General features: G+C 36.3%; 1 protein-coding gene across 3 annotated transcripts in view; it reads right to left on the bottom strand.

Moving 5' to 3' along the window:
- The window catches only part of GRIA2 (glutamate ionotropic receptor AMPA type subunit 2), a 146,217-nt gene extending 124,340 nt beyond the window's left edge, over positions 1–21,877 (bottom strand). For 2 of the 3 annotated variants that reach the window (XM_032413070.1, XM_032413069.1), the window contains exons 1-2: positions 21,332–21,877; positions 20,657–20,797 (exon numbers count right to left, since the gene is read on the bottom strand). In XM_032413070.1, coding sequence (XP_032268961.1) covers positions 20,657–20,797; positions 21,332–21,419 — 229 coding nt within the window. In that variant the 5' untranslated portion in view covers positions 21,420–21,877. The remainder of the gene's footprint in view (positions 1–20,656; positions 20,798–21,331) is intronic. The other variant, XM_032413068.1, reaches the window with a different exon arrangement.
- Between the last annotated feature and the right edge of the window lie 1,291 nt (positions 21,878–23,168).

The following is a 23,168-nucleotide window of genomic DNA, read 5'->3' as shown; positions in this document are numbered from 1 at the left end:
TACGTCCTGTGCCTTCTACCAAGGATGCTCTTTCCCCGGCCCTTCATCCGTCAGGCTGATTCTGGTCTGCCTGGCCTCTGCTTAGGTCTCACCTCCCCCAGGAATGCACCTAACATACTGTCTTTATCTAGTTCCTCCATCACGTGTCCCTACTGAGTTTTTTTAAAGCAGGTAACCCAACCTATAATTGCCTCTTTTCTATTTGTTGATCGGTTTATTATCACTCACCCCATTCTAATGTGGGTTCCATGAGGATGTACACCTTTCCAATCTTCCTCACCACAACCTCCTCAGTGCTGAGAAAAATCCTTCACAAGAGATAGAATGGTACCTAGATTCCACCAAAACCTTGCAAAGCCTAGATCCATCCCAACACACGGCCAAACTGTGTGTACACTATGCACAGATACACAGGACAGCCATGCGCACTTCTCATTTCTCTGTCTTCTTTGGCATTGGACCTTCCCAGTGAGAAGACTGGCAATACACAAGTGGAAAAATGTAGAACACAACACAAAAATCACTGCTTAAACACCCCAAAGGAGCTGAATGCCTTTTGGTGCTTTAGACCTTTCTCATTTAGGGGACATTCTTTAAAGAAGAAATAAAATAAAATGCTTTGTCCTTCAGCTGTTTCCTGAAGGAAAACAATTTTTTCCCCTTCAATTTGCTCCACAGAGTTTAAAGTAATGTCGGTTTCTCATCCTTTCAAATCCAAGGTTATTTATCAGCATAGGTAATTACAAACATTTCAAAGCAAGGTGAAATTCTTTCAATTCTATCAGACTACTACTAAAAAGATAGAAAGCTATTTGAAGTGCCAAAACTGACTCAAATCAAACAAATACAGTCAATTTTCACTATTCATGGATTTTGCATGTGCAAATTCGCCTACTCACTAAAATTTATTTGTAACCCCCAACTCAACACTTGCAGCCCTTCTACCCAGTGCCCAAACATATGGGGTGCCTGGGTGGCTGAGTCGTTAAGCATCTGCCTTCAGCTCAGGTCATGATCCCAGGGTCCTGGGATCTAGCCCGGCATCGGGCCCCCTTCTCAGCAGGAAGCCCGCTTCTCCCTCTCCCACTCCCCCTGCTTGTGTTCCCTCTCTCGCTCTGTCTCTCTCTGTCAAATAAATAAATAAAATCTTTAAAAGTAAATAAATAAAATAAAATGCCCAAGCATAATGCTGAACGCGATCCCAGGACAGGTCCCAATTGTCAAGTATTCCTAAGCGTAAGAAGGGTGTGATGTGCCTTACTGAGAAAAGGTATGCGTTAGATAAACTGCTCAGACATGTGTTCAATGTGAGTGGATCAACAATACGTATTAAATAAGGTGTCTGAAACTCAAACACATATCAAAGGTTATGTATCAATCAGTTGATTGTGACCAGAGAATCTAACTCTCTACTTCTTAGGAGCAGTGGTTCAGTATTCCCTAATTTGGGGTTCACAGCGATTTTACAGAACATAACTATTGTGAATCAACTTTACATACATTTGGTGAGAATCAACTATAGATACATTTTAGGGAAGAGATGTTAAACTCTTCAGATGAATTAAAGAGACTAGCAATCTCACCAGTACCTCTATCATCAGAAAGTATATGAATCAATCTTCCTGATTTTCTTTAGAAAACAAAAAATTATTTAATAAACTGCATTTTCTTCCAGCCACTAATGTATCATTTGTGTGACTTTTTCACTGTACTTTCATTTTCTGCGATGACCTCCATTATCAACAAGGGAAAGGGCAAATAAAGGTTGACAATAAAAAATAAAATCCCTAAATCTCCAGGCTTTTTTCTTCTGTCAAATATATTTATTTTTTTTCTGAGTACCCATATTTGATAATTAGTGGTGCACTTATTAAAATATAGGTGAAACTTTAACCTGACTGATTTTTAGGATCAAGAACCTGGAAATGAAGCTTATCATGATCATCATATTCAAAATTCAAAACCTATATACCTAAGATGAAATATCAAAAAGATAGAAAACATTCGACTATGTTGCCAATGTAAAGAAAGAGTTTTTCCAAAGAATGAGATGGCAAGGATAAAAACTGTGAATATATAGGTTTCATAGAACTGTTGTAAAGAGGAAAGAAAAACAATTTATAATTAAATACAAGAAAGTGAACGACCAAGATGAGAAAAGAATCAGTAATGTGAAATGGGCAAAACAAATATCTCTTATTATTTATGTCATTGCTCACATTTTCTTGCTCATCTGTTTCCCTCATTTTAATGTTTAGTCTTTGCTTTTTGTATTGTTTACATCATCACTCACAAATATGTTTCTCTCACCCAGTAATTTTCTGTGGTTTCCACAATACCACAAAAGCTATATTTTTAAATAACCATGCAATGAGTAGGAAGGGAAAAAGTGAATACCTGATTAAGCATCATTTAGGAATAATCATTTAGGACAACCTTAAAATTAGTTAGATGTTCTATATAGCAAAATTAATGCTATGTGATTTATTTTAATTGCAATATACTAATAAAAATAAAGTTTAAAGGTATAGTATGAAGAAATCTGATGATGGCTTACTTTCAAATGTTTATATTATGTTATATTAAATAAATTCTAAATGAGAAGGAAAAAAAGTCCATCTAAATAGCTATCTAGAAAGAAATAATTAAATGGAAGAGGGCAAATCCTCTAAGTAATAATTACTAAGAATTTCCTAAATCTTAAGGAAGAATCTGTTTTCAAATAGAGTGCTGAGTAGGATGGAAAAAAAAAAATTCCATACAGGTGTATAACTGTGAATTTTTAGGACACTAAAGATAAAGAAGACCCTGAAAGCTTCAAGAAAGGAAATAATAAATTCACAAAAATAAGAATTAGACTTCTCAAAAATATCTGATGATAGAAGATAAGCGTGTGATTCCTTCCAAGTTCTAAGAAAATACAATTTTCATCCTAGGAATCAATATCCACCAAAGCCATATATGTATATATGATAAACAATTTTATTATTTTATTACTTGTTATTATTTTCACAAAATTATTTTAAAGGAAATTAGTCTGCACTCTCTTAAGTTGTGCATGGCCATGTGAATAGTTATAACCAACATCATAGAAGATGAAGTATCATGGACCTTGTCGGGGCCAAATCACTTAATACCTGGATGTTTAACTCCCTAGCCCCATCTTCTCCAGCCAGAGTTATCTTGGATAAATAACTCATGCAAGTCAATGGGAAAAAATACCAAGATGGAGATGAAGACTGAGCAAAAGATTTTAATAAACAATATGTGAAAAAAGAAACCTAAATGTGTAATAAGTATGAAAAACTTTTATTGACAAAGAGGATTTTTCTAGCTATCTAATACATAGGACTTTTAAAAATAATAACAATACTACTGAGGGTCTGTGAGATTAAACTTTTCATAGATTGTTGATAAGACTATAAATTAGTAAGAATTTCCTTAGTGTATATCAGAAATAATTAAATGCTTCAAGGCCTTTGATCCTATAATTATACTTCAGTCATCAGAAATGAGGAAAAATGCATATGCAGAAGGGTTTTCAATTGCAGCAATATTGTATAATGGATAAAAGAAGGATTAAACAAAATCTGCAAAATTAGAAAATGATGAACTAAATTATAGGTATGAATATTATAAAGCTATGAAAATTAAGTGTACAAATGTCTTTACTGCCATCCAAGAATGTTTCATGTACAAAAGCACTAGAAAAGAACACACGTAACTATTAAGTGATTATTTCTTGGTTAAAATTAGTGATGATTTTTATTTTCTTTTAGATTTCTCAATATGTAACTTTTATAATTAGGAAAACTATTCTATCAGAGCTTCAGGAAGTTTTTATATTAATTTTGGAGGAAATTTTTTTCTTTCTTTTTTTATATGAACACAGTTGACACACAATATTACATTAGTTTCAGATGTTCAAATAGTCATTCAACTTCTCTATACATTATGCTACGCTCACAAGTGTAGCTACCATCCGTCACCCACCATACAATGCTATCACAATACCATTAACTGCATTCTCTATGCTGTGCCTTTTATTCCTGTGACTTACTGATTCCATTAACTGGAGGCCTGTGTTTACCACTCCCCTTCACCCATTTGCCCATCCCCTACCCACCTCCCCTCTGGCAACCATCAGTTTTTTCTCTATATTTACAGGTCTGTCCGATTCTTCTTTTTGTTTATTCATTTGATTTTTCATTATTATTTATTATTATTATTATTTCATTAGTATTCATTATATAGTATTATTTTCATTATTATTCATTAGATTTAGAAAAATATTTAAATAAGCATGTCCTGAATTAGATTCACCTCAGGAAAATTATGACATCCAAGAGGCTTGAAAAAACTTAGAAGTAAATAAAAATGAACAGAAACAGAGACAAATATGATTGAGTGCTTTGAAATATAAATTTGCAAAGAAAACTAAAAGCAAATGGAAAGTTAATACAAACTGTGAGGTTTTAAATCAAAACAAAATTACTATGACATATATTAATAGACATTTGGACACAAGTGAACATATGGCAAAAGAAAAGCAGAAGTAATCCCTTGAAACAGGATAGAGACTGTGTGTTCTATGGAGCATTCTTGAAAAATCTGCCACCTTGGTCTACCTTCATTCCGCTCCATTATAACACCAGAAAGGCATTATGGACACTGTTTAGTGGCACATCACCCATTTTTAATAGAGTGGCATCAAATGGCTTTTTCTTCCTCACTTTTCTCTGCCTTTATGACTAGGGGAAGGAATGAGACTAAACCAATGTTTACAAAATATTTAATTTTTTACGTGTTATCATAAATAATTATTAATGCTGCAGTTCTATGATGTATTTTTTTTATTTTCACCCAGGTATATGTTTTCTATCCATCAAAAGATATATTAAAACACAAACAGATGACTCTTTAAGTCTCTAGAGACTTAAAGAACTATATTTATAAACTCATTATCTTAAAAGTTAACATCTTCCCATTTTAATGATCATGGAAAGAACATGTATTAGAAAATGTATGCCAGGAAATGAACTTAACCACGTTAAGTTCATTCTGCAAAATACGGTGATTAAAGATTTATAAATTTCCCTGATGTTTGGCCAAAAATATACGATGCATGTCATATACCATAACACAAATTGAAAGTATTTTCTGATGCAAGTGACAGGTTAGTGTTTTATTTAGCATTTCAGATTAAATAAGATTTATATCATACATAAGTTGATATTTGGCTTTAGAGAGACCATACAACTAGTTCTTATGTGAATCCTCAACAAATTGAGGATGAAACTATATGTTAGTTAATAAAACCGTGAGTATCTGAGTTCCTTTACCTTTCTTCATTGCATATGGATTGCGGTCTTTAGTTTTAATATTCTATTTGTGAACACATATGGATTGCTACACTGAATTAACTTCAAAGTGATATTCAAAAGCCAAGTCATAGTCATAACCTATTACTTAAACCTTGATAGAGGTGGAGAAATATGCAAAACTAGCAGTCCATTTAAGTGATATTAGTGCTGTGACACAGCCAAAAAACATAACAAAATCCTTTATTTATCCCTCTGGGCTCAGTTAATGTTCAAAATCTGACATCCTCTTTTACTGCTCTGAGACACAGTGACACAAAAGCACAATTTATAAGAACAGCACTACTCGGGAAAGAAGTGTCTTGCATTACTTTACATTCCTTAGTCTGTAATAGAGTTTCAATCTTGTTTATTTCATTTTCTGGGTTAATTCCCTGTTTGTTTTTTAACTCCCTAAAGACTTGTTTACTCAAGAAAAAACTTATATGGCATTTCAAATCAATAAGGAAAAAAATGCATTTTTTAGTATTCTGTGTTGTGACAATTGGCTAACCTTATGAAGGAAAAACTACAGCTAGATCCTTACTTTAGTATTTATATCAAATAAATCCAGATGAATCAAAGATTTATTCTGAATCATGAAACAAAAATAGGATGAATACTAATTTTACAAATGAGCAGTTGTTTTTCTTTAAATAACTTTAAGTGGGAAAAGTCTTGCTGAGCAAGGCACAAAAATCCTGAAGCAATAAAATAAAGAATCTCTAAATTTGACTAAAATATAAGAATATGTGTACTGATATGAGGAATTTGAGAAACAAGACAGAGGCTCATAGGGGAAGGGAGGGGAAAAATGAAGACGAAACCAGAGAGGGAGACAAACCATAAGAGACTCTTAATCTCAGGAAATGAACTGAGGTTGCTGCAGGGGAGGGGGGTGGGAGGGATGGGGTGGCTGGGTGATGGGCATTGGGGAGGGTATGTGCTGTGGTGAGCGCTGTTAATTGTGTAAGACTGGTGAATCACAGACCTGTACCCCTGAAACAAATAATACATTATACTTTAATAAAAAAAATTAAAAAAAAATAAGAATATGTGTATTCTTAAAAATCATGAACTGAAATCTTGACTCTGAAAAATCATAAACAGGTTAAAAGAAAAACAAAAATAGCCACATAACACAACAAAGTATATGTTACTTTATCATATGTATCCATAAGTACTATAGATCCACAGCCCAACAGAAAACTGGGCAAAGTTATGAACAAGTACATGGGCGCACACACACATACATACATACATACACACAGAGATGCAAGTAATAATGTTAAGAAACTTTTAGCATTAATAAAAAAATTATCATTGTAAATTTAAGCAATTAAATACCAGAGGAAAGCTTTAAAAATTTTAGTATTGTACACTACTAGTAAGATCAGGAGAAAACAGGCACACTCATACACTGTAGGTAGGATTGTAAATTGATATGCCTTTTTTGGACAGTTAACACAATTTCAAATTCAAACACCTTTGACTCGGTTATTCCACTCACAGAAATCTATTCTGCAAACTCATTTGCACGCGATATTAAAATAGATAGCAAAATGTAGAAAAAAATCATCAACAAAAGACAGGGCTAAATAACAAGAGAATACTATGCAAGGACTACAGAGAAAATGGAAACTGTGCAGATAAAAGAAGCACTCCAATTTTTGTTAAGTTAGAAGCAATCAAGATACAGATAGCACAGTGCATATATCATACTAGAATTTCTAGAAACCATGATGGTTATAATCTGAAAGAAGTGGAATTGGGGGAGGGAAATAGACTCAATATTTATTATATTCCCTTTTGTGGTGTTTAAAAAATTACCGTATGCAAGAGTTATTTTGATCAGAATTTTTAAACTTTAAAATATTAAGACCTTAAGAATCTAAATTCTAATTTTTTCCATGTTTTAAGTTTTAAATCATTCAAAATACCAAAATGTTATCATTCACAAATATTTTAATTCTTTTATATTTTCTATTTACTAAAACTACATAATTTTTTAAAGATTTACTTATTTATTTGAGAGATAGAGCATGAGCATGGAGTTGGGGGCAGAGAGAGAGGGAGAGAGAATCCCAAGCAGACTCCCTGCTGAGCACAGAGCCTGACTGGGGCTAAATCTCAGGACCCTGAAATCATGACCTGAACTGAAATCAAGAGTCAGATGCTTAACCAACTCAGCCACCAACGTGCCCCTACATCAATTTTTTAGATAATTACAATCTTCTACCTGAAATACTCAAACTGCTATAATAATCAAAGTTTAGATTTTATAAAATCTGTCCTAACATTACAAGAGAAGTAGTAATATGTTAGTTCAATAATTTCAAAATAACTATACATATCAATATTTTAACTATTTCATAAAACTTATTATTGTAAAATTGTAATTTATTTCTTAACAAGCTAAAATAGCATTTATGGTAATTACATAATATAGCCGACATCTAATTAATTTATATAAAGACCACCCAGCAATTTCCATAGTGTACACCAGTTCAAACAACTTAAAAGCTTTTGGCAGAGAAGGAAAAAAAGAAAATCATGCAAAATAAAATGTAAACAAATCTGATTCAAAAATTACAATTCTTTTTTTTTTTTTAAAGATTTTATTTATTTATTTGACAGAGAGACACAGTGAGAGAGGGAACACAAGCAGGAGGAGTGGGAGAGGGAGAAGCAGGCTTCCCGCTGAGCAGGGAGCCCGATGCGGGGCTCGATCCCAGGAGCCTGGGATCATGACCCGAGCCGAAGGCAGACGCTTAACAACTGAGCCACCCAGGCGCCCCTCAAAAATTACAATTCTTTTTGACAGATCTTCCATTCACATTATAATTAATATCACTAGTTTCTCATTTGGCCACCTATTTTTCAACAATATATTCTAAATCACTATATAAGATCATTATTTTTCAGCTTCCATCAAGACCATTTTATGTTTTCTTCACAATTTTAGGAATTACCATTTCTGTTCTTAAGATACTTTGATTCAAATCTAGTTCCAAGGTACTTAATAATATTTATAAACAGTCTAGAAACCATGACTACACTACACACACTAACATAATAAGAAAATCACCTAGCTAATCTAGATTAACTACTACGGTTGCCATAAAAAAGATTTTGGACCCATGAATAATTTCCAATACAGAAACCTTATCTTTCTTTGTCACCTCAGATATCATCAAGGGATTGGCATTGAGCAGATATCTACTAAAAATTTGAGAAAACAGGTAAAGAAAGAAGAAAATCCTGTAAGTTTTGACACATACTAACAAGGTAGACATGACTATTTTGAAGACAAGCATTCGACTTTTATCCAATGCATTCTACCTCCGGTCCAAATCAAAAGTCATCAGTATAACTTTACCTTGTAAATACACGGATTTGCTTTAAAAGAACACTTTTGATAATAGTTGGGCAACTATTATCATTTAAATCTGACAGTTATATTATGAGGCAGGTATCATAATGACTCTCATTTTACAGAGGAAGAAACAGGATTAGAAAGTTTAGTTGATATATACAGAGTCACATCACTAGTAAATTTTGGAGTCATTATTTAAAATCACATCTGCTCATCTTAATACACTAGCTTCATTACCACCTAGGACTGGGGAAAGGCTCTGGCCCAGGAAGCAGCAGACAAGATCTCCTCCACAAACCTGCAGTAGCTTAGAACAATTCACTTAATTTCTGTTTTCTCATCTGGAAATCAGTATAATAATTCCATTTATCCTATAAACTTTACAGAGCTACCTATAGTAAAGACAAAACGGATGTGGAAATATTTTGAAAAGATGAAAGTTACACATAAATACAAAGCTATCAAATACATAAGCTCTCTGAAGGCAAGAGTTTTAATCTCCTCCATTGCTGTGAGCACGCTGTTTAGTTCCCAGTAAAGGGCTAGGATACACAAAGGAAGGGAATATTTGGATCATTTATGACAAACTAATAAACGCCATTTATTTTCTCATTTAAACCTCCAATAATATCAGGTGTGAGGAGGAAACAGCCTCATCCTACAAAGAGAAAAAAACATGCTTTATATGATAAAGCTACTGATCATATTCAAACCTGTATTTGCCTGATTTCAAAGCCTCTGGTCTCTTGACAGCTTTTCATTTAAATAAATATAATTTAATTAATCAGGTGAAATAAAACATTAGGAATCTATAATGTGTACAGTTCAAAAAAGATATCAAACGATATCTTAATTATGTGCTTGAAAGATCTACCAGGGATAAAAGAGTTCCAAATTGCTGACATCCTAAATGTAAGTGATATGCTACAAAGGGAAAGCTGTGGTATCACCCGAGTTTTGGTACCTCAGTCTTTAAAAATCATTTTCATACTTTAGTGCACCAAACATAATCTTAAGTGGTTTATGTGGTTTATTTTGCTAGTCTCTTCTTTGCCATGAAACAACATATGCCATGCTGTGCTATACAAACAGTAGAAAAAGATTCCAACAAGAAACCAGAAATGCATTTTTCTTTCTCTCCCACTTCTTATATCAATACACATCAAAAGCACCTAAAGATCCTAACACAGGAAGTAATAATAAAAGTTCACTAATTTCCATGCACTTAGATGAGCCACAGTACGCAGTGTTTTATGTCTACTGTGTATCTTCAAAACAGTTTTCTAATGTATGATTGATTCCCTTTTACAAAGGTGGAAACTGAGACTTACCTAGATTAAACTTGTCTAATGTCACTCATCTAACAATAGGACTAGAATCTGGTTCCAAGTTCAGACTCCTAGCCAATGCTATTCTGCCTCACATGTTATCAGGGCTGCAAACTGCGTGCGTTTATCATTAAGATGACAACCCTTGACTTGTCTGTGTTCTTAGTATAAAGATGAGGATTTATAGCCCTTCCCATCAAAGAACTAAAACTATATCATTCCTTGATATTCCCTGTGAATTGTTGCCTCTCTTCCTAAAATTTCCTCTGCATATGTAAATCAGTAATAATACCAGAAATTTGTAAAAACAAGTGAAGCTATAAATTGTGAAAGTGCTTGGGAATTATAAAGCTCAAATCTCCATTTCCTATGGAAACTAAAAACAAGATTAAAATTTTTCAATTCCTCACAAGATAAGACACGAATAAAGAAAAAATCATGACATAAGTTGAAAGGTATCTTTCAAGAAAAACGAGCAAAGCACACACCTTTCCTACCATCCCTAGAATCATTTCCAGAACTTTCTTTGGCTTGCTATGAGAGATTTTTTTTAAAGGAAGCCCCTCCCCCAACTCTAGAGTTGTAGGGGTATTTCTGTGGTAGCTGGATCATTGAAAACAGTCCCTCTAAATATCTGTAATCCACAATAAATAACTTACATGAAGCCCATGAGGAGTAAGTTAAAAATGTTCCAAGTTAGTATCACTAAAATATATATGACAATATTTTCAAATATATTGACCAAACCGATCATCCTATACCTTATAAGCCTTATTCTTCGGATTGAAACTACCCATTGTGTTCAGCATTTCAGTGCCAAAATGGCCTTTAAGAATTTTTAAATAATTAACTGTAATGACAAAAATTATATATTGGTTGTGAGTTATCATTAATTTTGTTGAATATTCGGGTGCCTGGGTGACTCCGAGTCGGTTAAATGTCCGCCTTCGGCTCAGGTCATTATCCCAGGGTCCTGGCATCGAGCCCCGCATCGGACTACCTGCTTGATGGGGAGCCTGCTTGTCCCTCTGCTCTTCATCCTGCTTGTGTTCTCTCTCGCTCGCTCTCTCTCTCTCAAATAAATAAATAAATTAAAAAAAAATTTTGTCGAATATTCTTCTAAGATGTTAATATATTTTAAATATATCTGGGATTGTTAAAATATTATTTAGATGTTAAAGAAACGGAATATATTATCACGGATAACACACTAAAAGACAAATTTTTCTGGGTTCTACTGATGAGCCCTATTAGCATTTATCAAGCAGTTGTTCAGTTGCTATACAATATCTCAGGTACCCCAGGCAGGAGGTCAAGTTTACCATGATTCAGTTCATGTCCCTCCTAAATTCAAAGTCTAGTGAGATGTGCCACATTACATATTTTTATCTACAATGTTTTCCAAAATTTTTCAGACAGAATTTTACCTCATAATTACCAAGGACAATTTTTTTACCAGCTCAGAATGATAAAGTGCCTTAAATTGGTGTTTTGCATAAAAGGATGCATAATGTCTCCTTTCCTTCTTGTCTCCCTGTGGAAGTAGTTAATAGTTTCTTTTTGTCAAAAGCAATATTGATGTAAGAATTCACTGTTTTGTAGTAGTTCAATACCAGTGTAGATGAAGACTGACCATAGACTTGCAAACTGGGGGACTCCAAGCCAAAGAGAAGCTTAAACAAAAGGATTTCCATTTCCCAATTCCTACTGCCCTACCTAGTGCACCACGTTACACTGCCTTTTGGAGTTTATCCTGCTTTCCCATGGCCCTCTTCCCACACTTTAAGAAATCTGGCAATTTCAATTTACAATAAAGAAAAGAGACACTTTTCCCCTTGGCCTGAAGATATTTATTTCAAAATATTTATTTCATTCTATCCTTTTAGTCCTGCATAAGAAATAAAAAACATAACCAAATTGCTGACATCCTTAACTGCAATGAACTGAACACCAGTGCTAGGGGAATTGTAAAATGAAAACTAAATCTGGAAGAGAACAGGATTGTTAACGTAAAGCTTTAATATCAGCTGCAAAGACTTACAGGCTGAGAAAATCTTTTCTTATATCAAATTATGTAACTTGAGTTTCAATTAAATTTATGCTGAAGTTAGAAATGATCAACTAATGGGGCACCTGGGTGGCTCAGTCGTTAAGCGTCTGCCTTCAGCTCAGGTCATGATCTCAGGGTGCTGGGATCAAGCCGCCTCAGGCTCTCTGCTCAGCAGGAAGCCTGCTTCTCCCTCTCCCACTCCCCTTGCTTGTGTTCCCTCTCTCGCTGTGTCTCTTTCTGTCAAATAAATAAATAAAATCTTTAAAAAAAAATTAAAAAAAAAAAAAAGAAATGATCGACTAAGGCCATATTCTCTTGTAAGGATGAAGAATCAGGTAACACTTCACTATATCTTAATAATAAGCATACAGTTTATTCAGCTTATATAACCATATTTCTATCATTTCTATCAGTATAATTGGGTATTTATAAATATAAGACCAAAAATGTTTGCATTCAAGGAGCATGTTGTGAGGTTCACTGAAATTCAACCAGAGTGAAAGTATCAGAGGACCATAAAACAAGTGAATATCAGGGATACCTGGGTGGCTCAGTCGGTTAAGCATCTGACTTCCGCTCAGGTCATGATCTAGGTCATGATCTCAGGGTCCTGGGATCCAGCCCATGCATCCTGTTCCCCACTCAGTGGGGAGTCTGCTTGTCCCTCTGACCCTCCCCCTGCTCATGCTCTTTTTCTCAAATAAATAAATAAAATCTTTTTAAAAAAGTGAATATCATAGTATTTATCAATTAAAATTAATTATACATGAAGGGTTAATAAATTCCATAGAAAAAAATATGATAACATATTCAAAACATTTTGGACACACTAAAATTTAGGCACGTAGTTCAACACAGTTTGAGCTCATATTTTAAATACTGAAATAATGAGGAAAAAGCATAAGTATTAACAAACCCATAAACTATATAACACTATGATTTAAAATTCTTTAAAAGAACAATCTAAATAGTAAAACTATGATGAGTGCATGCGTCATTTATTAGAGAAATGTGAAAAGATATGAAAATTAAAGCAATCTAAGAAACTATCTCCTTATAAATTTCCTTCCTATAATGAACCTGTATTCTCTCAAATCTATTTGTTCTATACAGTTGAAGACACTTACAAATGTCAAGGCTCTCAATTTTAAAACTGTCTTTGACCTTAAGCTACAAATCAGTAGTAAGCATTTTAAATGATTTTTTTCAATAAGTTAATTAATGTCCAAAAACTAAATGTTCATAATAATAAGTTGAGGGGTTTTTGCTGAAGCAAATTATCCATAGAATAAAAACAGGACAAAGCTAAATTACTGGAAAATAAATCTTAAAAGTAAAAAAAAAAAAAAAAAGCATGCACATAAAAAAACTGCACACATTAGCACAAATATTAGAGCAACTGGTCCACAACAAGACACTGTGTCCATAAACTCATTCTGAGATATCCACTAAAAGAAAAAAGAACTTATAACTTGGTACTTTTAAAAAAAAATGCAATAAAAGATTAACACAGGAAACTGTGGTATATTATATTGTGGGGGTAGGGGAAGACTGACAATTTTGTGGCCATTCAAGGAACATGTATAGTCACATTTTGAGAAAAGTCCAAAACTAAAATGGAAGCTGAGCACACCCATAACTCTCAGGGCCCTTATAATGGAGTCTTGAATTCTAACCACTAGCAGCATGGCTTTGGCATCACCCGAACAGCATTTGTAAATCCTCTTTAAAGTGTGTATTCTACTTATCTTCAGCAAATTGCTTTAATATATAGCAATGTATCTTAAGGAATAACGGTAACTTTGAAAATATCTAGCTTGTAGATGAAAATGAAAAATATATTACACCTCTATCTAAATAGGCTATGAGGCAGATGCCAGATAAACTGTTTCTTTTGAAACCAAAATGGAGAGGAAAAGCAAAATTCTGACTTTAAAATGTATAATTCTACAATAAGAAAATCTGCTATAATATTAAATGCGTTTAATGGATAAATAATCATTAAGTCCCTCAATGCACTAAGAACTAGGCTAAGGTTTCTGAACGATACAAAGACAACAACGGCATGATCCTGCCTCCTTTAAGAAGGCCACATTTTCATTACCCAAGTTAATTTTTAAATGTTTTCATTCTATAAATTAAAATTATCAAAAATGACAAAATAAATTGAATAGTATTGAAAAATAATAGGTGTCAGACTCTTAACACCACTGTGAGAACCACACTCATCTTTTTTTTTTTTTTTCCAAATTAGAAAAATCAACTTTGAAAAACATTTGATGTTTGAGATGTTTTAAATCAGGGAGGATTTTGAAATTTTAACTTTGAATTCAACAACTAATTACCCTATTGTACTGAAGAGACCTACTCATATAAGAGGTTTGGCAATTAATTACTCAAATCACTAGAGAAAAATCTCAGAAATTTGGCTGAAAACTGCCATAATAAAAGAGCTAATATTTTAATCATATCTAGGGAAACTTCAGTAGAATCCAGGTGGAAAATAAAAAGGAAAGGAAACATAATTTATCCAGTGGCCATTACCATCCCAATAAAATGTTTAAATCGAAAACAAGATTTTAGCTCTGTGTAATGTACCCTTTGTTCACTTAAAAAAAAATCTCTATTTAAATTTAAATTTTATTTCCTGTATTTGCTCTGCAGATTAAGTATTTCCATTGACTCTTTTTTAAAAGGGGAGGGCAAAGAGGAGGAAGAGAGGAAGAGGAAGGAAAAAACCATATTCTCTGAAAACAATTATACAGCAACACATGCTGGAATAGTTAGGAAACAATTGCTCTTTTCAGCCTTCCTTAGTATTTGGGGGGCCTTAGGGGAAGTTCAAAAGTTTGTACAGTGTTACTGGAAGAGATTATGAGAGGATCTGAGGTCTGAGCATGAATCAGCATTCTATTGTCATAATGTCACAGTGCAACGACCTTATCACTTTAAAGGCTTGATGTGAAACAGAAATTCTCCATACCTCTTGAGTCAGCAGGTTAAGCCTGCAAGACCTCAAAAAGGAACAGCACAAGAATAAATTATCATTAAGTTTCTATCATTTCATATAGTATTTTTTTATTTAAATATCTTTTTTCTCTTATCCTAAAATAGAATGTTTCAACTGATGCAATTCTTTGATTTCTGTTTAGTATAATGTATCATTTTCTTGAAATTCTCTTGTGATAAGTGAAGTACAAAAGTTTAACTACAAAAAAACCTAATGACAAATTAATTATTCTTACATATCAGGAGCTAGTTCTTTCTTTGTAACCTCCAACTTAATATAACAATATTTACACCACCAGGTTGTAAGGTATTGTGTTCTGTTACATGTGTTCATGGTTTTCTTCATACCGTGAGTTCTTATTTTGGCTTAACAGCATCCAAGTTGATTCTAGTTTTGTAAAATTTTTGCATATGTTGGTAACTCCAGGTTTTAGTAATTGCCTCAATAAAAATGGCAAGACATGATAGCCCATCTATAACTATATATAAACATATCCATACTCACACATATACATACATACTCACAATTGCATTCATGCAAAATGTAATAAAGGTTTAGCAAATATGAATTAATTCAGTGAACACAGATATACAATTTCAATAGTTCACAACAAAAATTCAATGATAAGAAATACACCTTAAAAATGATATCTGAAGAATCAAGGTTAAAAAGTCAAAAAAATAAAATTTTAGAATTCCCTCTCTTCTGAGAGCATTTACAATCAATGCTGTCTCTGGATGCCTTTTTTAATTATTTATTATCATATTAATCAATTTTACAAGGATATTCAAGATAATCTATATAAAATCAAAGGCACTCTGTTTTTAAAAGACATTTTAGTTGTTTTTCAAACAGAATTTTAAATGAACTTTTTCAAAGTAAACGCCATCTATATATTTTTTAAATTTCTCTAAATAAATGTGTTTACAATGTTTCAAAAGGTATTTAGTGTGCGCAACAGTTTTATGAAAGAACAATATTTTCTCCAACATCCCCATCTGCTGGCTTAGAGAAAAAGTAGATTTTTATCTGTTATTTCTTTAAATATTTTTATAATTTATTTTATGGAATTGAAATGTAAAATTAGGTTATTTTAAAATAGACTAATAGCAATTTGTCAAAGTCATTCATGAAAAGAAATAGAAAGGAAAGGTTTTGAAGAGGAAATCTCATATTAATCATTCCAAAGCCCTATGGGATCCAATATTCATGTTTGTAGCTGCTTTAGACAGTTTTGTTTTAAAGAAATTTTGGTAATGAGCAGAGTACTAATTTCTTAAATTTTTTGAGAATGTAAAAATATTTAGTATTTTCCTAAAATCTGCTGTTTTGTTAAACTATATATAATATGTGGTGTGAACATATATGACAAAATCAAATTTATTATTTTCAAAAAATCTGAGTTTCTGTAATACACTGCTTCTGTATAAGAACAATTAGAATATCTTCACATCCTCAAAGGTTCTTAGAAAAGACCATGGTGGCCAGTGCACACTGAAGGCCTCAAGGTCTACGAGACTTTGAAAACTATTCAAGAGTACAGAAGGAAAAGGTTAGGAAAAAAAATGAATTTCTATGAGAAAAGTATTCATTTATTCTCTGACAACCAGAAGGCACTCAGTAAATATTGAAAGAAGGAAGAGAGTACGGAGGGAGGGATGGAGAAAGGAAGAAAGGAAGGAAGGAAGAAAGAAGGAATGGAGGAGGGAGGGAAGGAAGGAATGGAGAGGGTAGGGAAGGAAGGAAGAGAGGGAAGAAGGGAGAAAGGAAGGAGGGAAGGAAGGAGGGAGGGAGGGAGGAATTCTTGAGGCCCATCACTAGTCTGAACTGTTGAACACATCAGATGCTAGTTTTTTTTTTTTTCTCCTGGTTTTATGGTTTGTATTTTCTCATATTAAAGGTTTATGTTTTATCAGCTTTCAAGAAAAAAATAAAAATCTTAGTACTATCTCTAGCTAAGAAGAAAGAGAAGGAGGAAAGGAAAGGAGGAGGGAGGAGGGGGAGAGTGAAAGAGAAAGAAAGAATTGGAAATCTGTCTTTATTTCCTCAAGTACCCATGGAAACAAATGGGAACAAACAGGTACTTTCCCTATCCCACTGTGACTGTGAAAGGGAAAGATGTGGGAGTTGGTGTCCTGCACATTTTACCCAGTTGACAATATAATGACTTCACTTCATTTGCATAACCTTAACCCATTTGGTGGACAGCACTAGATCCTTAAATCAGAGTCAACCTAGACATTTCCAAATAAGTTCCTTTATCTCAGGAATAAAACTAAATGAGTAAACTAATTTCTCTTCTATCTTGAAATTATACTATTGTTATAAAACTCCACTTTCTTAATATATACTCTATGGGATTTTTACAGTTTAGCTAGGTGGAACAACAAGCTACTTTATGAAAATTGATTGATGATATATATTTTAATAATGGAGTTAAAAAACAGAATTCCTAAGATTTCTGGAGGAAATGAGAGGAAGTCATTTTGGTTTTAGCTATCAACATATTTGACGCTGCTGCTTCCACTTCATATAGTAAAGAATCATGGACTCCCCTGACCAAAAAAGCAAGCAAAGGCTAAGAATTGGAGAAAAACCTTGAGCAGGATTAAAATGATCAAGACTCATCTTGACAAATTTAAGATTAGAGATTTCCATTCATTTCTTGACTACTGACTTCATGGTTGTAGTTTACATGAACATAAAGAGTTAAACTAATTTCACATTTTTCTCCTGCCCTTGGCAAAACAAAAAGAAATGAAGAAGGATACGAGCACTCCAGTTCATTTTACAAGCTCTAGATTGTGAAATTCCTAAGGGAATGAAGAAACTGAGTCCCAAATGTTATTTGCTCAGTCAATGAGTCAATGTGAACTCTAGAAAATTCTAACCAATATGTCTCTTTTGAATAACAGTGCCTCATTAGTTCTCTTTAACAATCAGTAAGATTACTTATAACATGGGAGTGGCACATGCCAAACTTGAAAAGGCATTCAGTTGCTTACCACAATTTGTTTTAGTTTCTCAGAATAATAACCCATGGTAGAGTAATTTTGGGATCTGGAGACATGCATTTTTATTTCAGATTCATTTTCTGAGAAAAACAAAAAAATCTGCACAAAATAAAGATTTGATTTTCCCCATTTCTCAGAAGTATGTTCAAACAAATTAAATTGTGTGTGTGTTTTCGATGAAATTCATGTGCCATGGATGTATTCATTCTGTGGAAATCCATGGAGTTACATATGTGCTAATATATATACATTTCCTGTCTGCATAACTTATTTCAATACAATTCATATTAAAAATAAATCTATTCAAAAATATCGAGACTGAAGACCTAAACCAGTCACCTAACCTAAACCAAAAATAATCTTTAATCTTTACAAAGCCCCAGCACAGTCATTCAACATCTCTTAGAATCAAGGAATATTCATTTTGTTCAGTGGACATATCTGTTATTTTCTCAGTTAGGCACTCTCGTTATTTTCACCAATGAGTGAACTTCTCCAACACTGACCATTTCAACAGTGTACCTGTCAATTACTTTCACATTGTTTTAGAAATCTACATACTCCCAATAATCACAGTGTTGTCTTAGTTTCATTACTTTTCAAAGCATTTTCACACTAGTATACAATTATATACAGTTAGATACTTAGTACAGACGTAGGTTAAACTCATAACTCAGGAAAAAATAGAAATTTGATATCAAATCAAATAAATAACCTAAATCTGGTTGGTTAATAGGTCAAGTATAAAAACCTTCAATAATTAAACTACAGCGGCTTCTTTGTCTGTATCTATGTACTGAAATTTTTCAAGATATTCTTAATGTTCTTTTACGGAGATTTTTTTTTTTTTTTTTAAGCTGCAAATCCACCTTGCCTCTATCTATCTATCTATCTATCTATCTATCTATCTATCTATCTATCTCTCCCTGCACGCCTGTCCCTTCAGTTTCTTCTCTCCTTTGGTATCAACATTCGAAGAAAACATACAGCACTGAAACCTTCTTAAATAGGTTCTTTATAAACAACTGGATTCTAGACATCTAACATGACCATAATAATGCCCCTCTTCTATCAGTAAACGAAAATTGTTTCACTTCTTCATCCGAGCGGTGGTAGTTTCAAAATGAGTTGATGATGTTCCTGATATCATAATCAGGGTAACCTATCGAATATATGATTAAGGCTCAGTGTGGGGAATTGAGATGACAACCACTTTGCCTAATGTGGGAACACAGCAGTTGGGCTTTTTCTGTGGTAATTTTCCGCTAGCTCCTCTACACTGTAGCCGAAGTGGAAGGTGAGCCATCTGCGACCCACCCCCCGAAACTGTTAACCATTTAATAAAAACTGAGAACATTAAGGCAGAAAAGATTCCCCCAACCGGGTCGGCAGGAAATGATGGCAGCTGCTGAGAAGAGGGCAGGAAGGCACAGTGGCGGCGGCTGCACTGCCCACGGCCGTCTCAGGGGTGGGAGCGCCGGGACAGGAGCCCGCGAGCCTCTCCATTGAACCTTTTAGAGACTTAATGGCTTGGATTCTATTACTTTGTCTGAAGCCTTGACAGAGCTTCATCGCGTGTCCCGGAACCCTGAGCAGAGTGATGGGGCTAATACGGATAACTGCAAAGACTAAAATGGCTGATCAGCGACTTCTGATTTCCAAACTCGGCCGGATCCAACTGCTTTCGGGTCCTTCTCCTCTCGCTGCCTTTGCTGGAGCCACGCTACCTGAGAAAAAAGCGCACCCGGCCGGCGAGCTGACCGCGGCGCCCACAGCAGAATGGCCCCCTTCAACTTAGGCTGAAGCTCCGCGGAGCACCGAGAAATTGACAGCGCTCCCGCTCCGCCCCTCCCCGACCCGGCGGGCGGTGGGCCTGCGTCAGCCTCGCTCCTCGCCGCGCCTCGCCGCGCCCCTCGGGTGGGCGTTATGTAACAATCCCGAACCCAACTCCAGAACCATTTTAACAACTTATCCCGTCGAAGCGGGGAATATAGGGCTCGCGGGGCCCATACAATGAATCCGAGCTGGGCCTGTGGATTTAAATCCGGGGTCAGGAGAGGAGTGCAGCTGCCGGGGCAGGCGGCCGGGCTCTAGCAGTCCCCCGTGGGATCTATCCAGCAGCCCGACTGTGCGCCCAGGGGAATAAATGTGTTCTCTGTGGTCAGGGTACCACCAGTCGCGCAAGGGGGGAGGGGGAGGGGGAGAGGCAAGGAGGGCTTCTCTTGAAGCACTCAAGATAAGCTAGAATCCCCAAAACCTAAGGAAGCCCCCTCCAGCTCCAATCCTCACCCCACTTCCCTAGTGCGCACACTCTTCAATGTCTTTGCTCCCTCTTCACCCCCTCCCCGCCAGTGGGGGTCCCCGAGATTGCAGCCACTTTCTCCCTACGCCGTCACACGCACGCGCGTGTGCAGTCACTCACACCCACACACTGACACACAGAAACACACACACACCAACCCACACTCGCGGGCGCTCCGCGTGCGGCATCCAAAAGACATGAATATTCATTACTTACAAGCATTAGTGACTGCGAAGCTGTTTGCTACCTCCAAATTGTCGATGTGGGGAGTCAGTCTGAACTCCGAAGTGGAAAACTGAACCATTCCTACCCGAAATGCACTGTATTCCTGATCGGCGCCCCTGGGAAATAGCCCCCCTGCAAAGAACAAACACCAAGCAGAACAGTGTCAGTGCCAGGGAAGGAAAGGAGGGGAGCCCGCTAGCGCCCAACAGCCCAGGAGTCTCTTATTCTCGCTAATAGGCCGAATAAATACATCAAGGGACTCGGGCAGCGGGGAGCTGATCTCCAAATGGTAGCTAAGGGGTCAAGACACAGATGAGAGTCTGAGGGCAAGGTAGGTGGCCAGAAACGTTAGCCTTTCCTGGTAACCACAAGCTTTTCATTCAGACCCCCTAGAGGACCTTAACAAACAGGAAAATGTTGCTTGAGGCAGAATTAATAAAATTTGGGAATCAGAAATGAGAACACCTTTTCCTCTATTGTATCAAAGCCATAGCCTATTCCCTTTGCTTCATGCTAAGAAAAACATGTATATTCTAGGCAGTTTAAATCTGGAATGCAGTCAAGGTATGACATAAGTCTACATGACATGAATTAATTTGTCCACTGTGAACAAAGATTACCACCAAATTATGCACAATTCAAAAGCAGAGCACAAAGGGTACCTACCTATCTGTATGCTGTTAGAAGAGACACCAAAAATCAGTCCCCATAAAACAGGAGAAAGGAGGACAGATATATGCATAATCTTTTGCATTTCCAAGAAAAGTAGAGCATCCACAAAATACCCCCTTTTTTTTTCCTTTTCCTCCTCTTTCTTCCTTGGCGGTTTTCCTCAGCAAATTAGATCCTCTGCATTTTGAGACAGCAATTTAGCACCAAGCTCCTAAAAACCTGAAGTGGAGGCAGAAGAATTCCTATTTCCCAGGTCCTGCTGGTGGCTGCTGATGCCCTGCGCCCTGTCCCTGCTCCCGAAGTCCGGAGGACTGGCTGGATGCAGTTTTCAGCGGAGCTGCCGCTGTGGTTCCAGTGTCTTGGAATATTCAGCACCCTCCCATGCACTCACACACACTCACCCTCTCTCGCGCTCTCTTCTCCCTCTCCCCTCTGTCTCACACACGCGCGCGCGCGCACACACACACATACACACACACGCAAGTCACAGAGGAGCAGGCAGTCCCGGGCGCGCGTGCGCGACTCGCGGCAGGATGCTGGCGCGCGCGTCCAACCCCTCCCCCGCACCCCGCACTCCGCACTGCCCTGGCAGCGTCGCGTGCGCGGCGCTAAGAAAGCGCGGCTCAGAGCCGGGCAGCCGCTACCCCGGTCTAGACCTCGGGTCTCGCGAGCTGTCGCGCCCACCGAACGCTTCTGCCTTTCAGCACCGAGGACAGCGCCCCACTCTTCGCCTCGTGCTACCTTTGTTGCCTCCGCAGCAGCTGCCGCTCAGATGCTCCAGCCTGGACCAAACGCAGCAAAGCCGATTTCCGGCTGCTGTGCAGAAGCCGAATTGCTAATTGTTGCCGGTGAAGAGTTTTCTCACCAGGCCCTGCTGTTTTACATTTTAAGTAATTTTTATTTTCGTTTTCTATGGCCTGTGAAAACTCACCTAGCAATGTAGAAAAGGTATCATCCTCCTCACCTGACCCAGCCAAAAAGCAAACAAGAAAACAAAATACCCATCGAAGAACTGTTCCAAAATCGTGAAGTTTTGCTAAATGTGATGTAGCCAGCATCCAGGGACAAACCCAAAATTCTTTCTTTAAAGGCTAAAGCCGCATAGGAGGAGATCAAGATTGAATCTTTGAAATACTTTGCATGGATATCCCATCTTTAGAGTGTGTTCCATTGGGTCATAATGCCAACTTGCAGAGCCAGCTGAGTGCAGGTCTGGCAGACTTCACTGCAGATTCCCTCCTGTAGTAAAGACATGTAGACTTGGCTCTTTAGAAGCCCTTTCTTTACTGAAAGCAGAAGACTCCGTTTCAAGGAAAGGCTCATAGGAGAAAGAAAGAAGATGAAGTAAGTCTAGAAAGGCCTTTGAGCTGCACAATCTTTCCCAGGGACATAGTGAGAAACCGAATATTCCACCGCGTATTGGCCCTGAGTTTTGAGAAATCACTGCTCAAAGAAAGTAAGCTAAGTTTTCAGCACTTAAAACCCGCAAGCTTGAGACCACTGCGAAAGAAAGATGAGGTTAGGGATTAAAGTTTGTGGGAAGGGAGTTAATGGGGAGGATCTAAGACTGGACTTCCCCCCTGCGCAATTTATGCACTTCTCACCGCTTGCCAAGCAGTTGCCTGGGAACCTGCTCTGGCAATTCCTTCGGCTGCCTCAGAAATTCTTAAGTTTTATGGATTTTTTGGTTTAAACAAAGAAATAAAGGAAGGTTTAGTACAAGGGATTGTTTCCAGAAGGCAGTACATTGGAGCCCATAATACTAAAGGATTGACTTGCTAATATTTCAGAATGCTGAGAGTGTTAGTCTATCATGCTGCCTTCCTGTGCA

The sequence above is a fragment of the Phoca vitulina genome, unplaced genomic scaffold (assembly GCF_004348235.1).
Source record: "Phoca vitulina isolate PV1807 unplaced genomic scaffold, GSC_HSeal_1.0 scaffold14, whole genome shotgun sequence".
NCBI lineage: Eukaryota > Metazoa > Chordata > Mammalia > Carnivora > Phocidae > Phoca > Phoca vitulina.
This window is presented reverse-complemented; position numbering and strand designations above follow the sequence as displayed.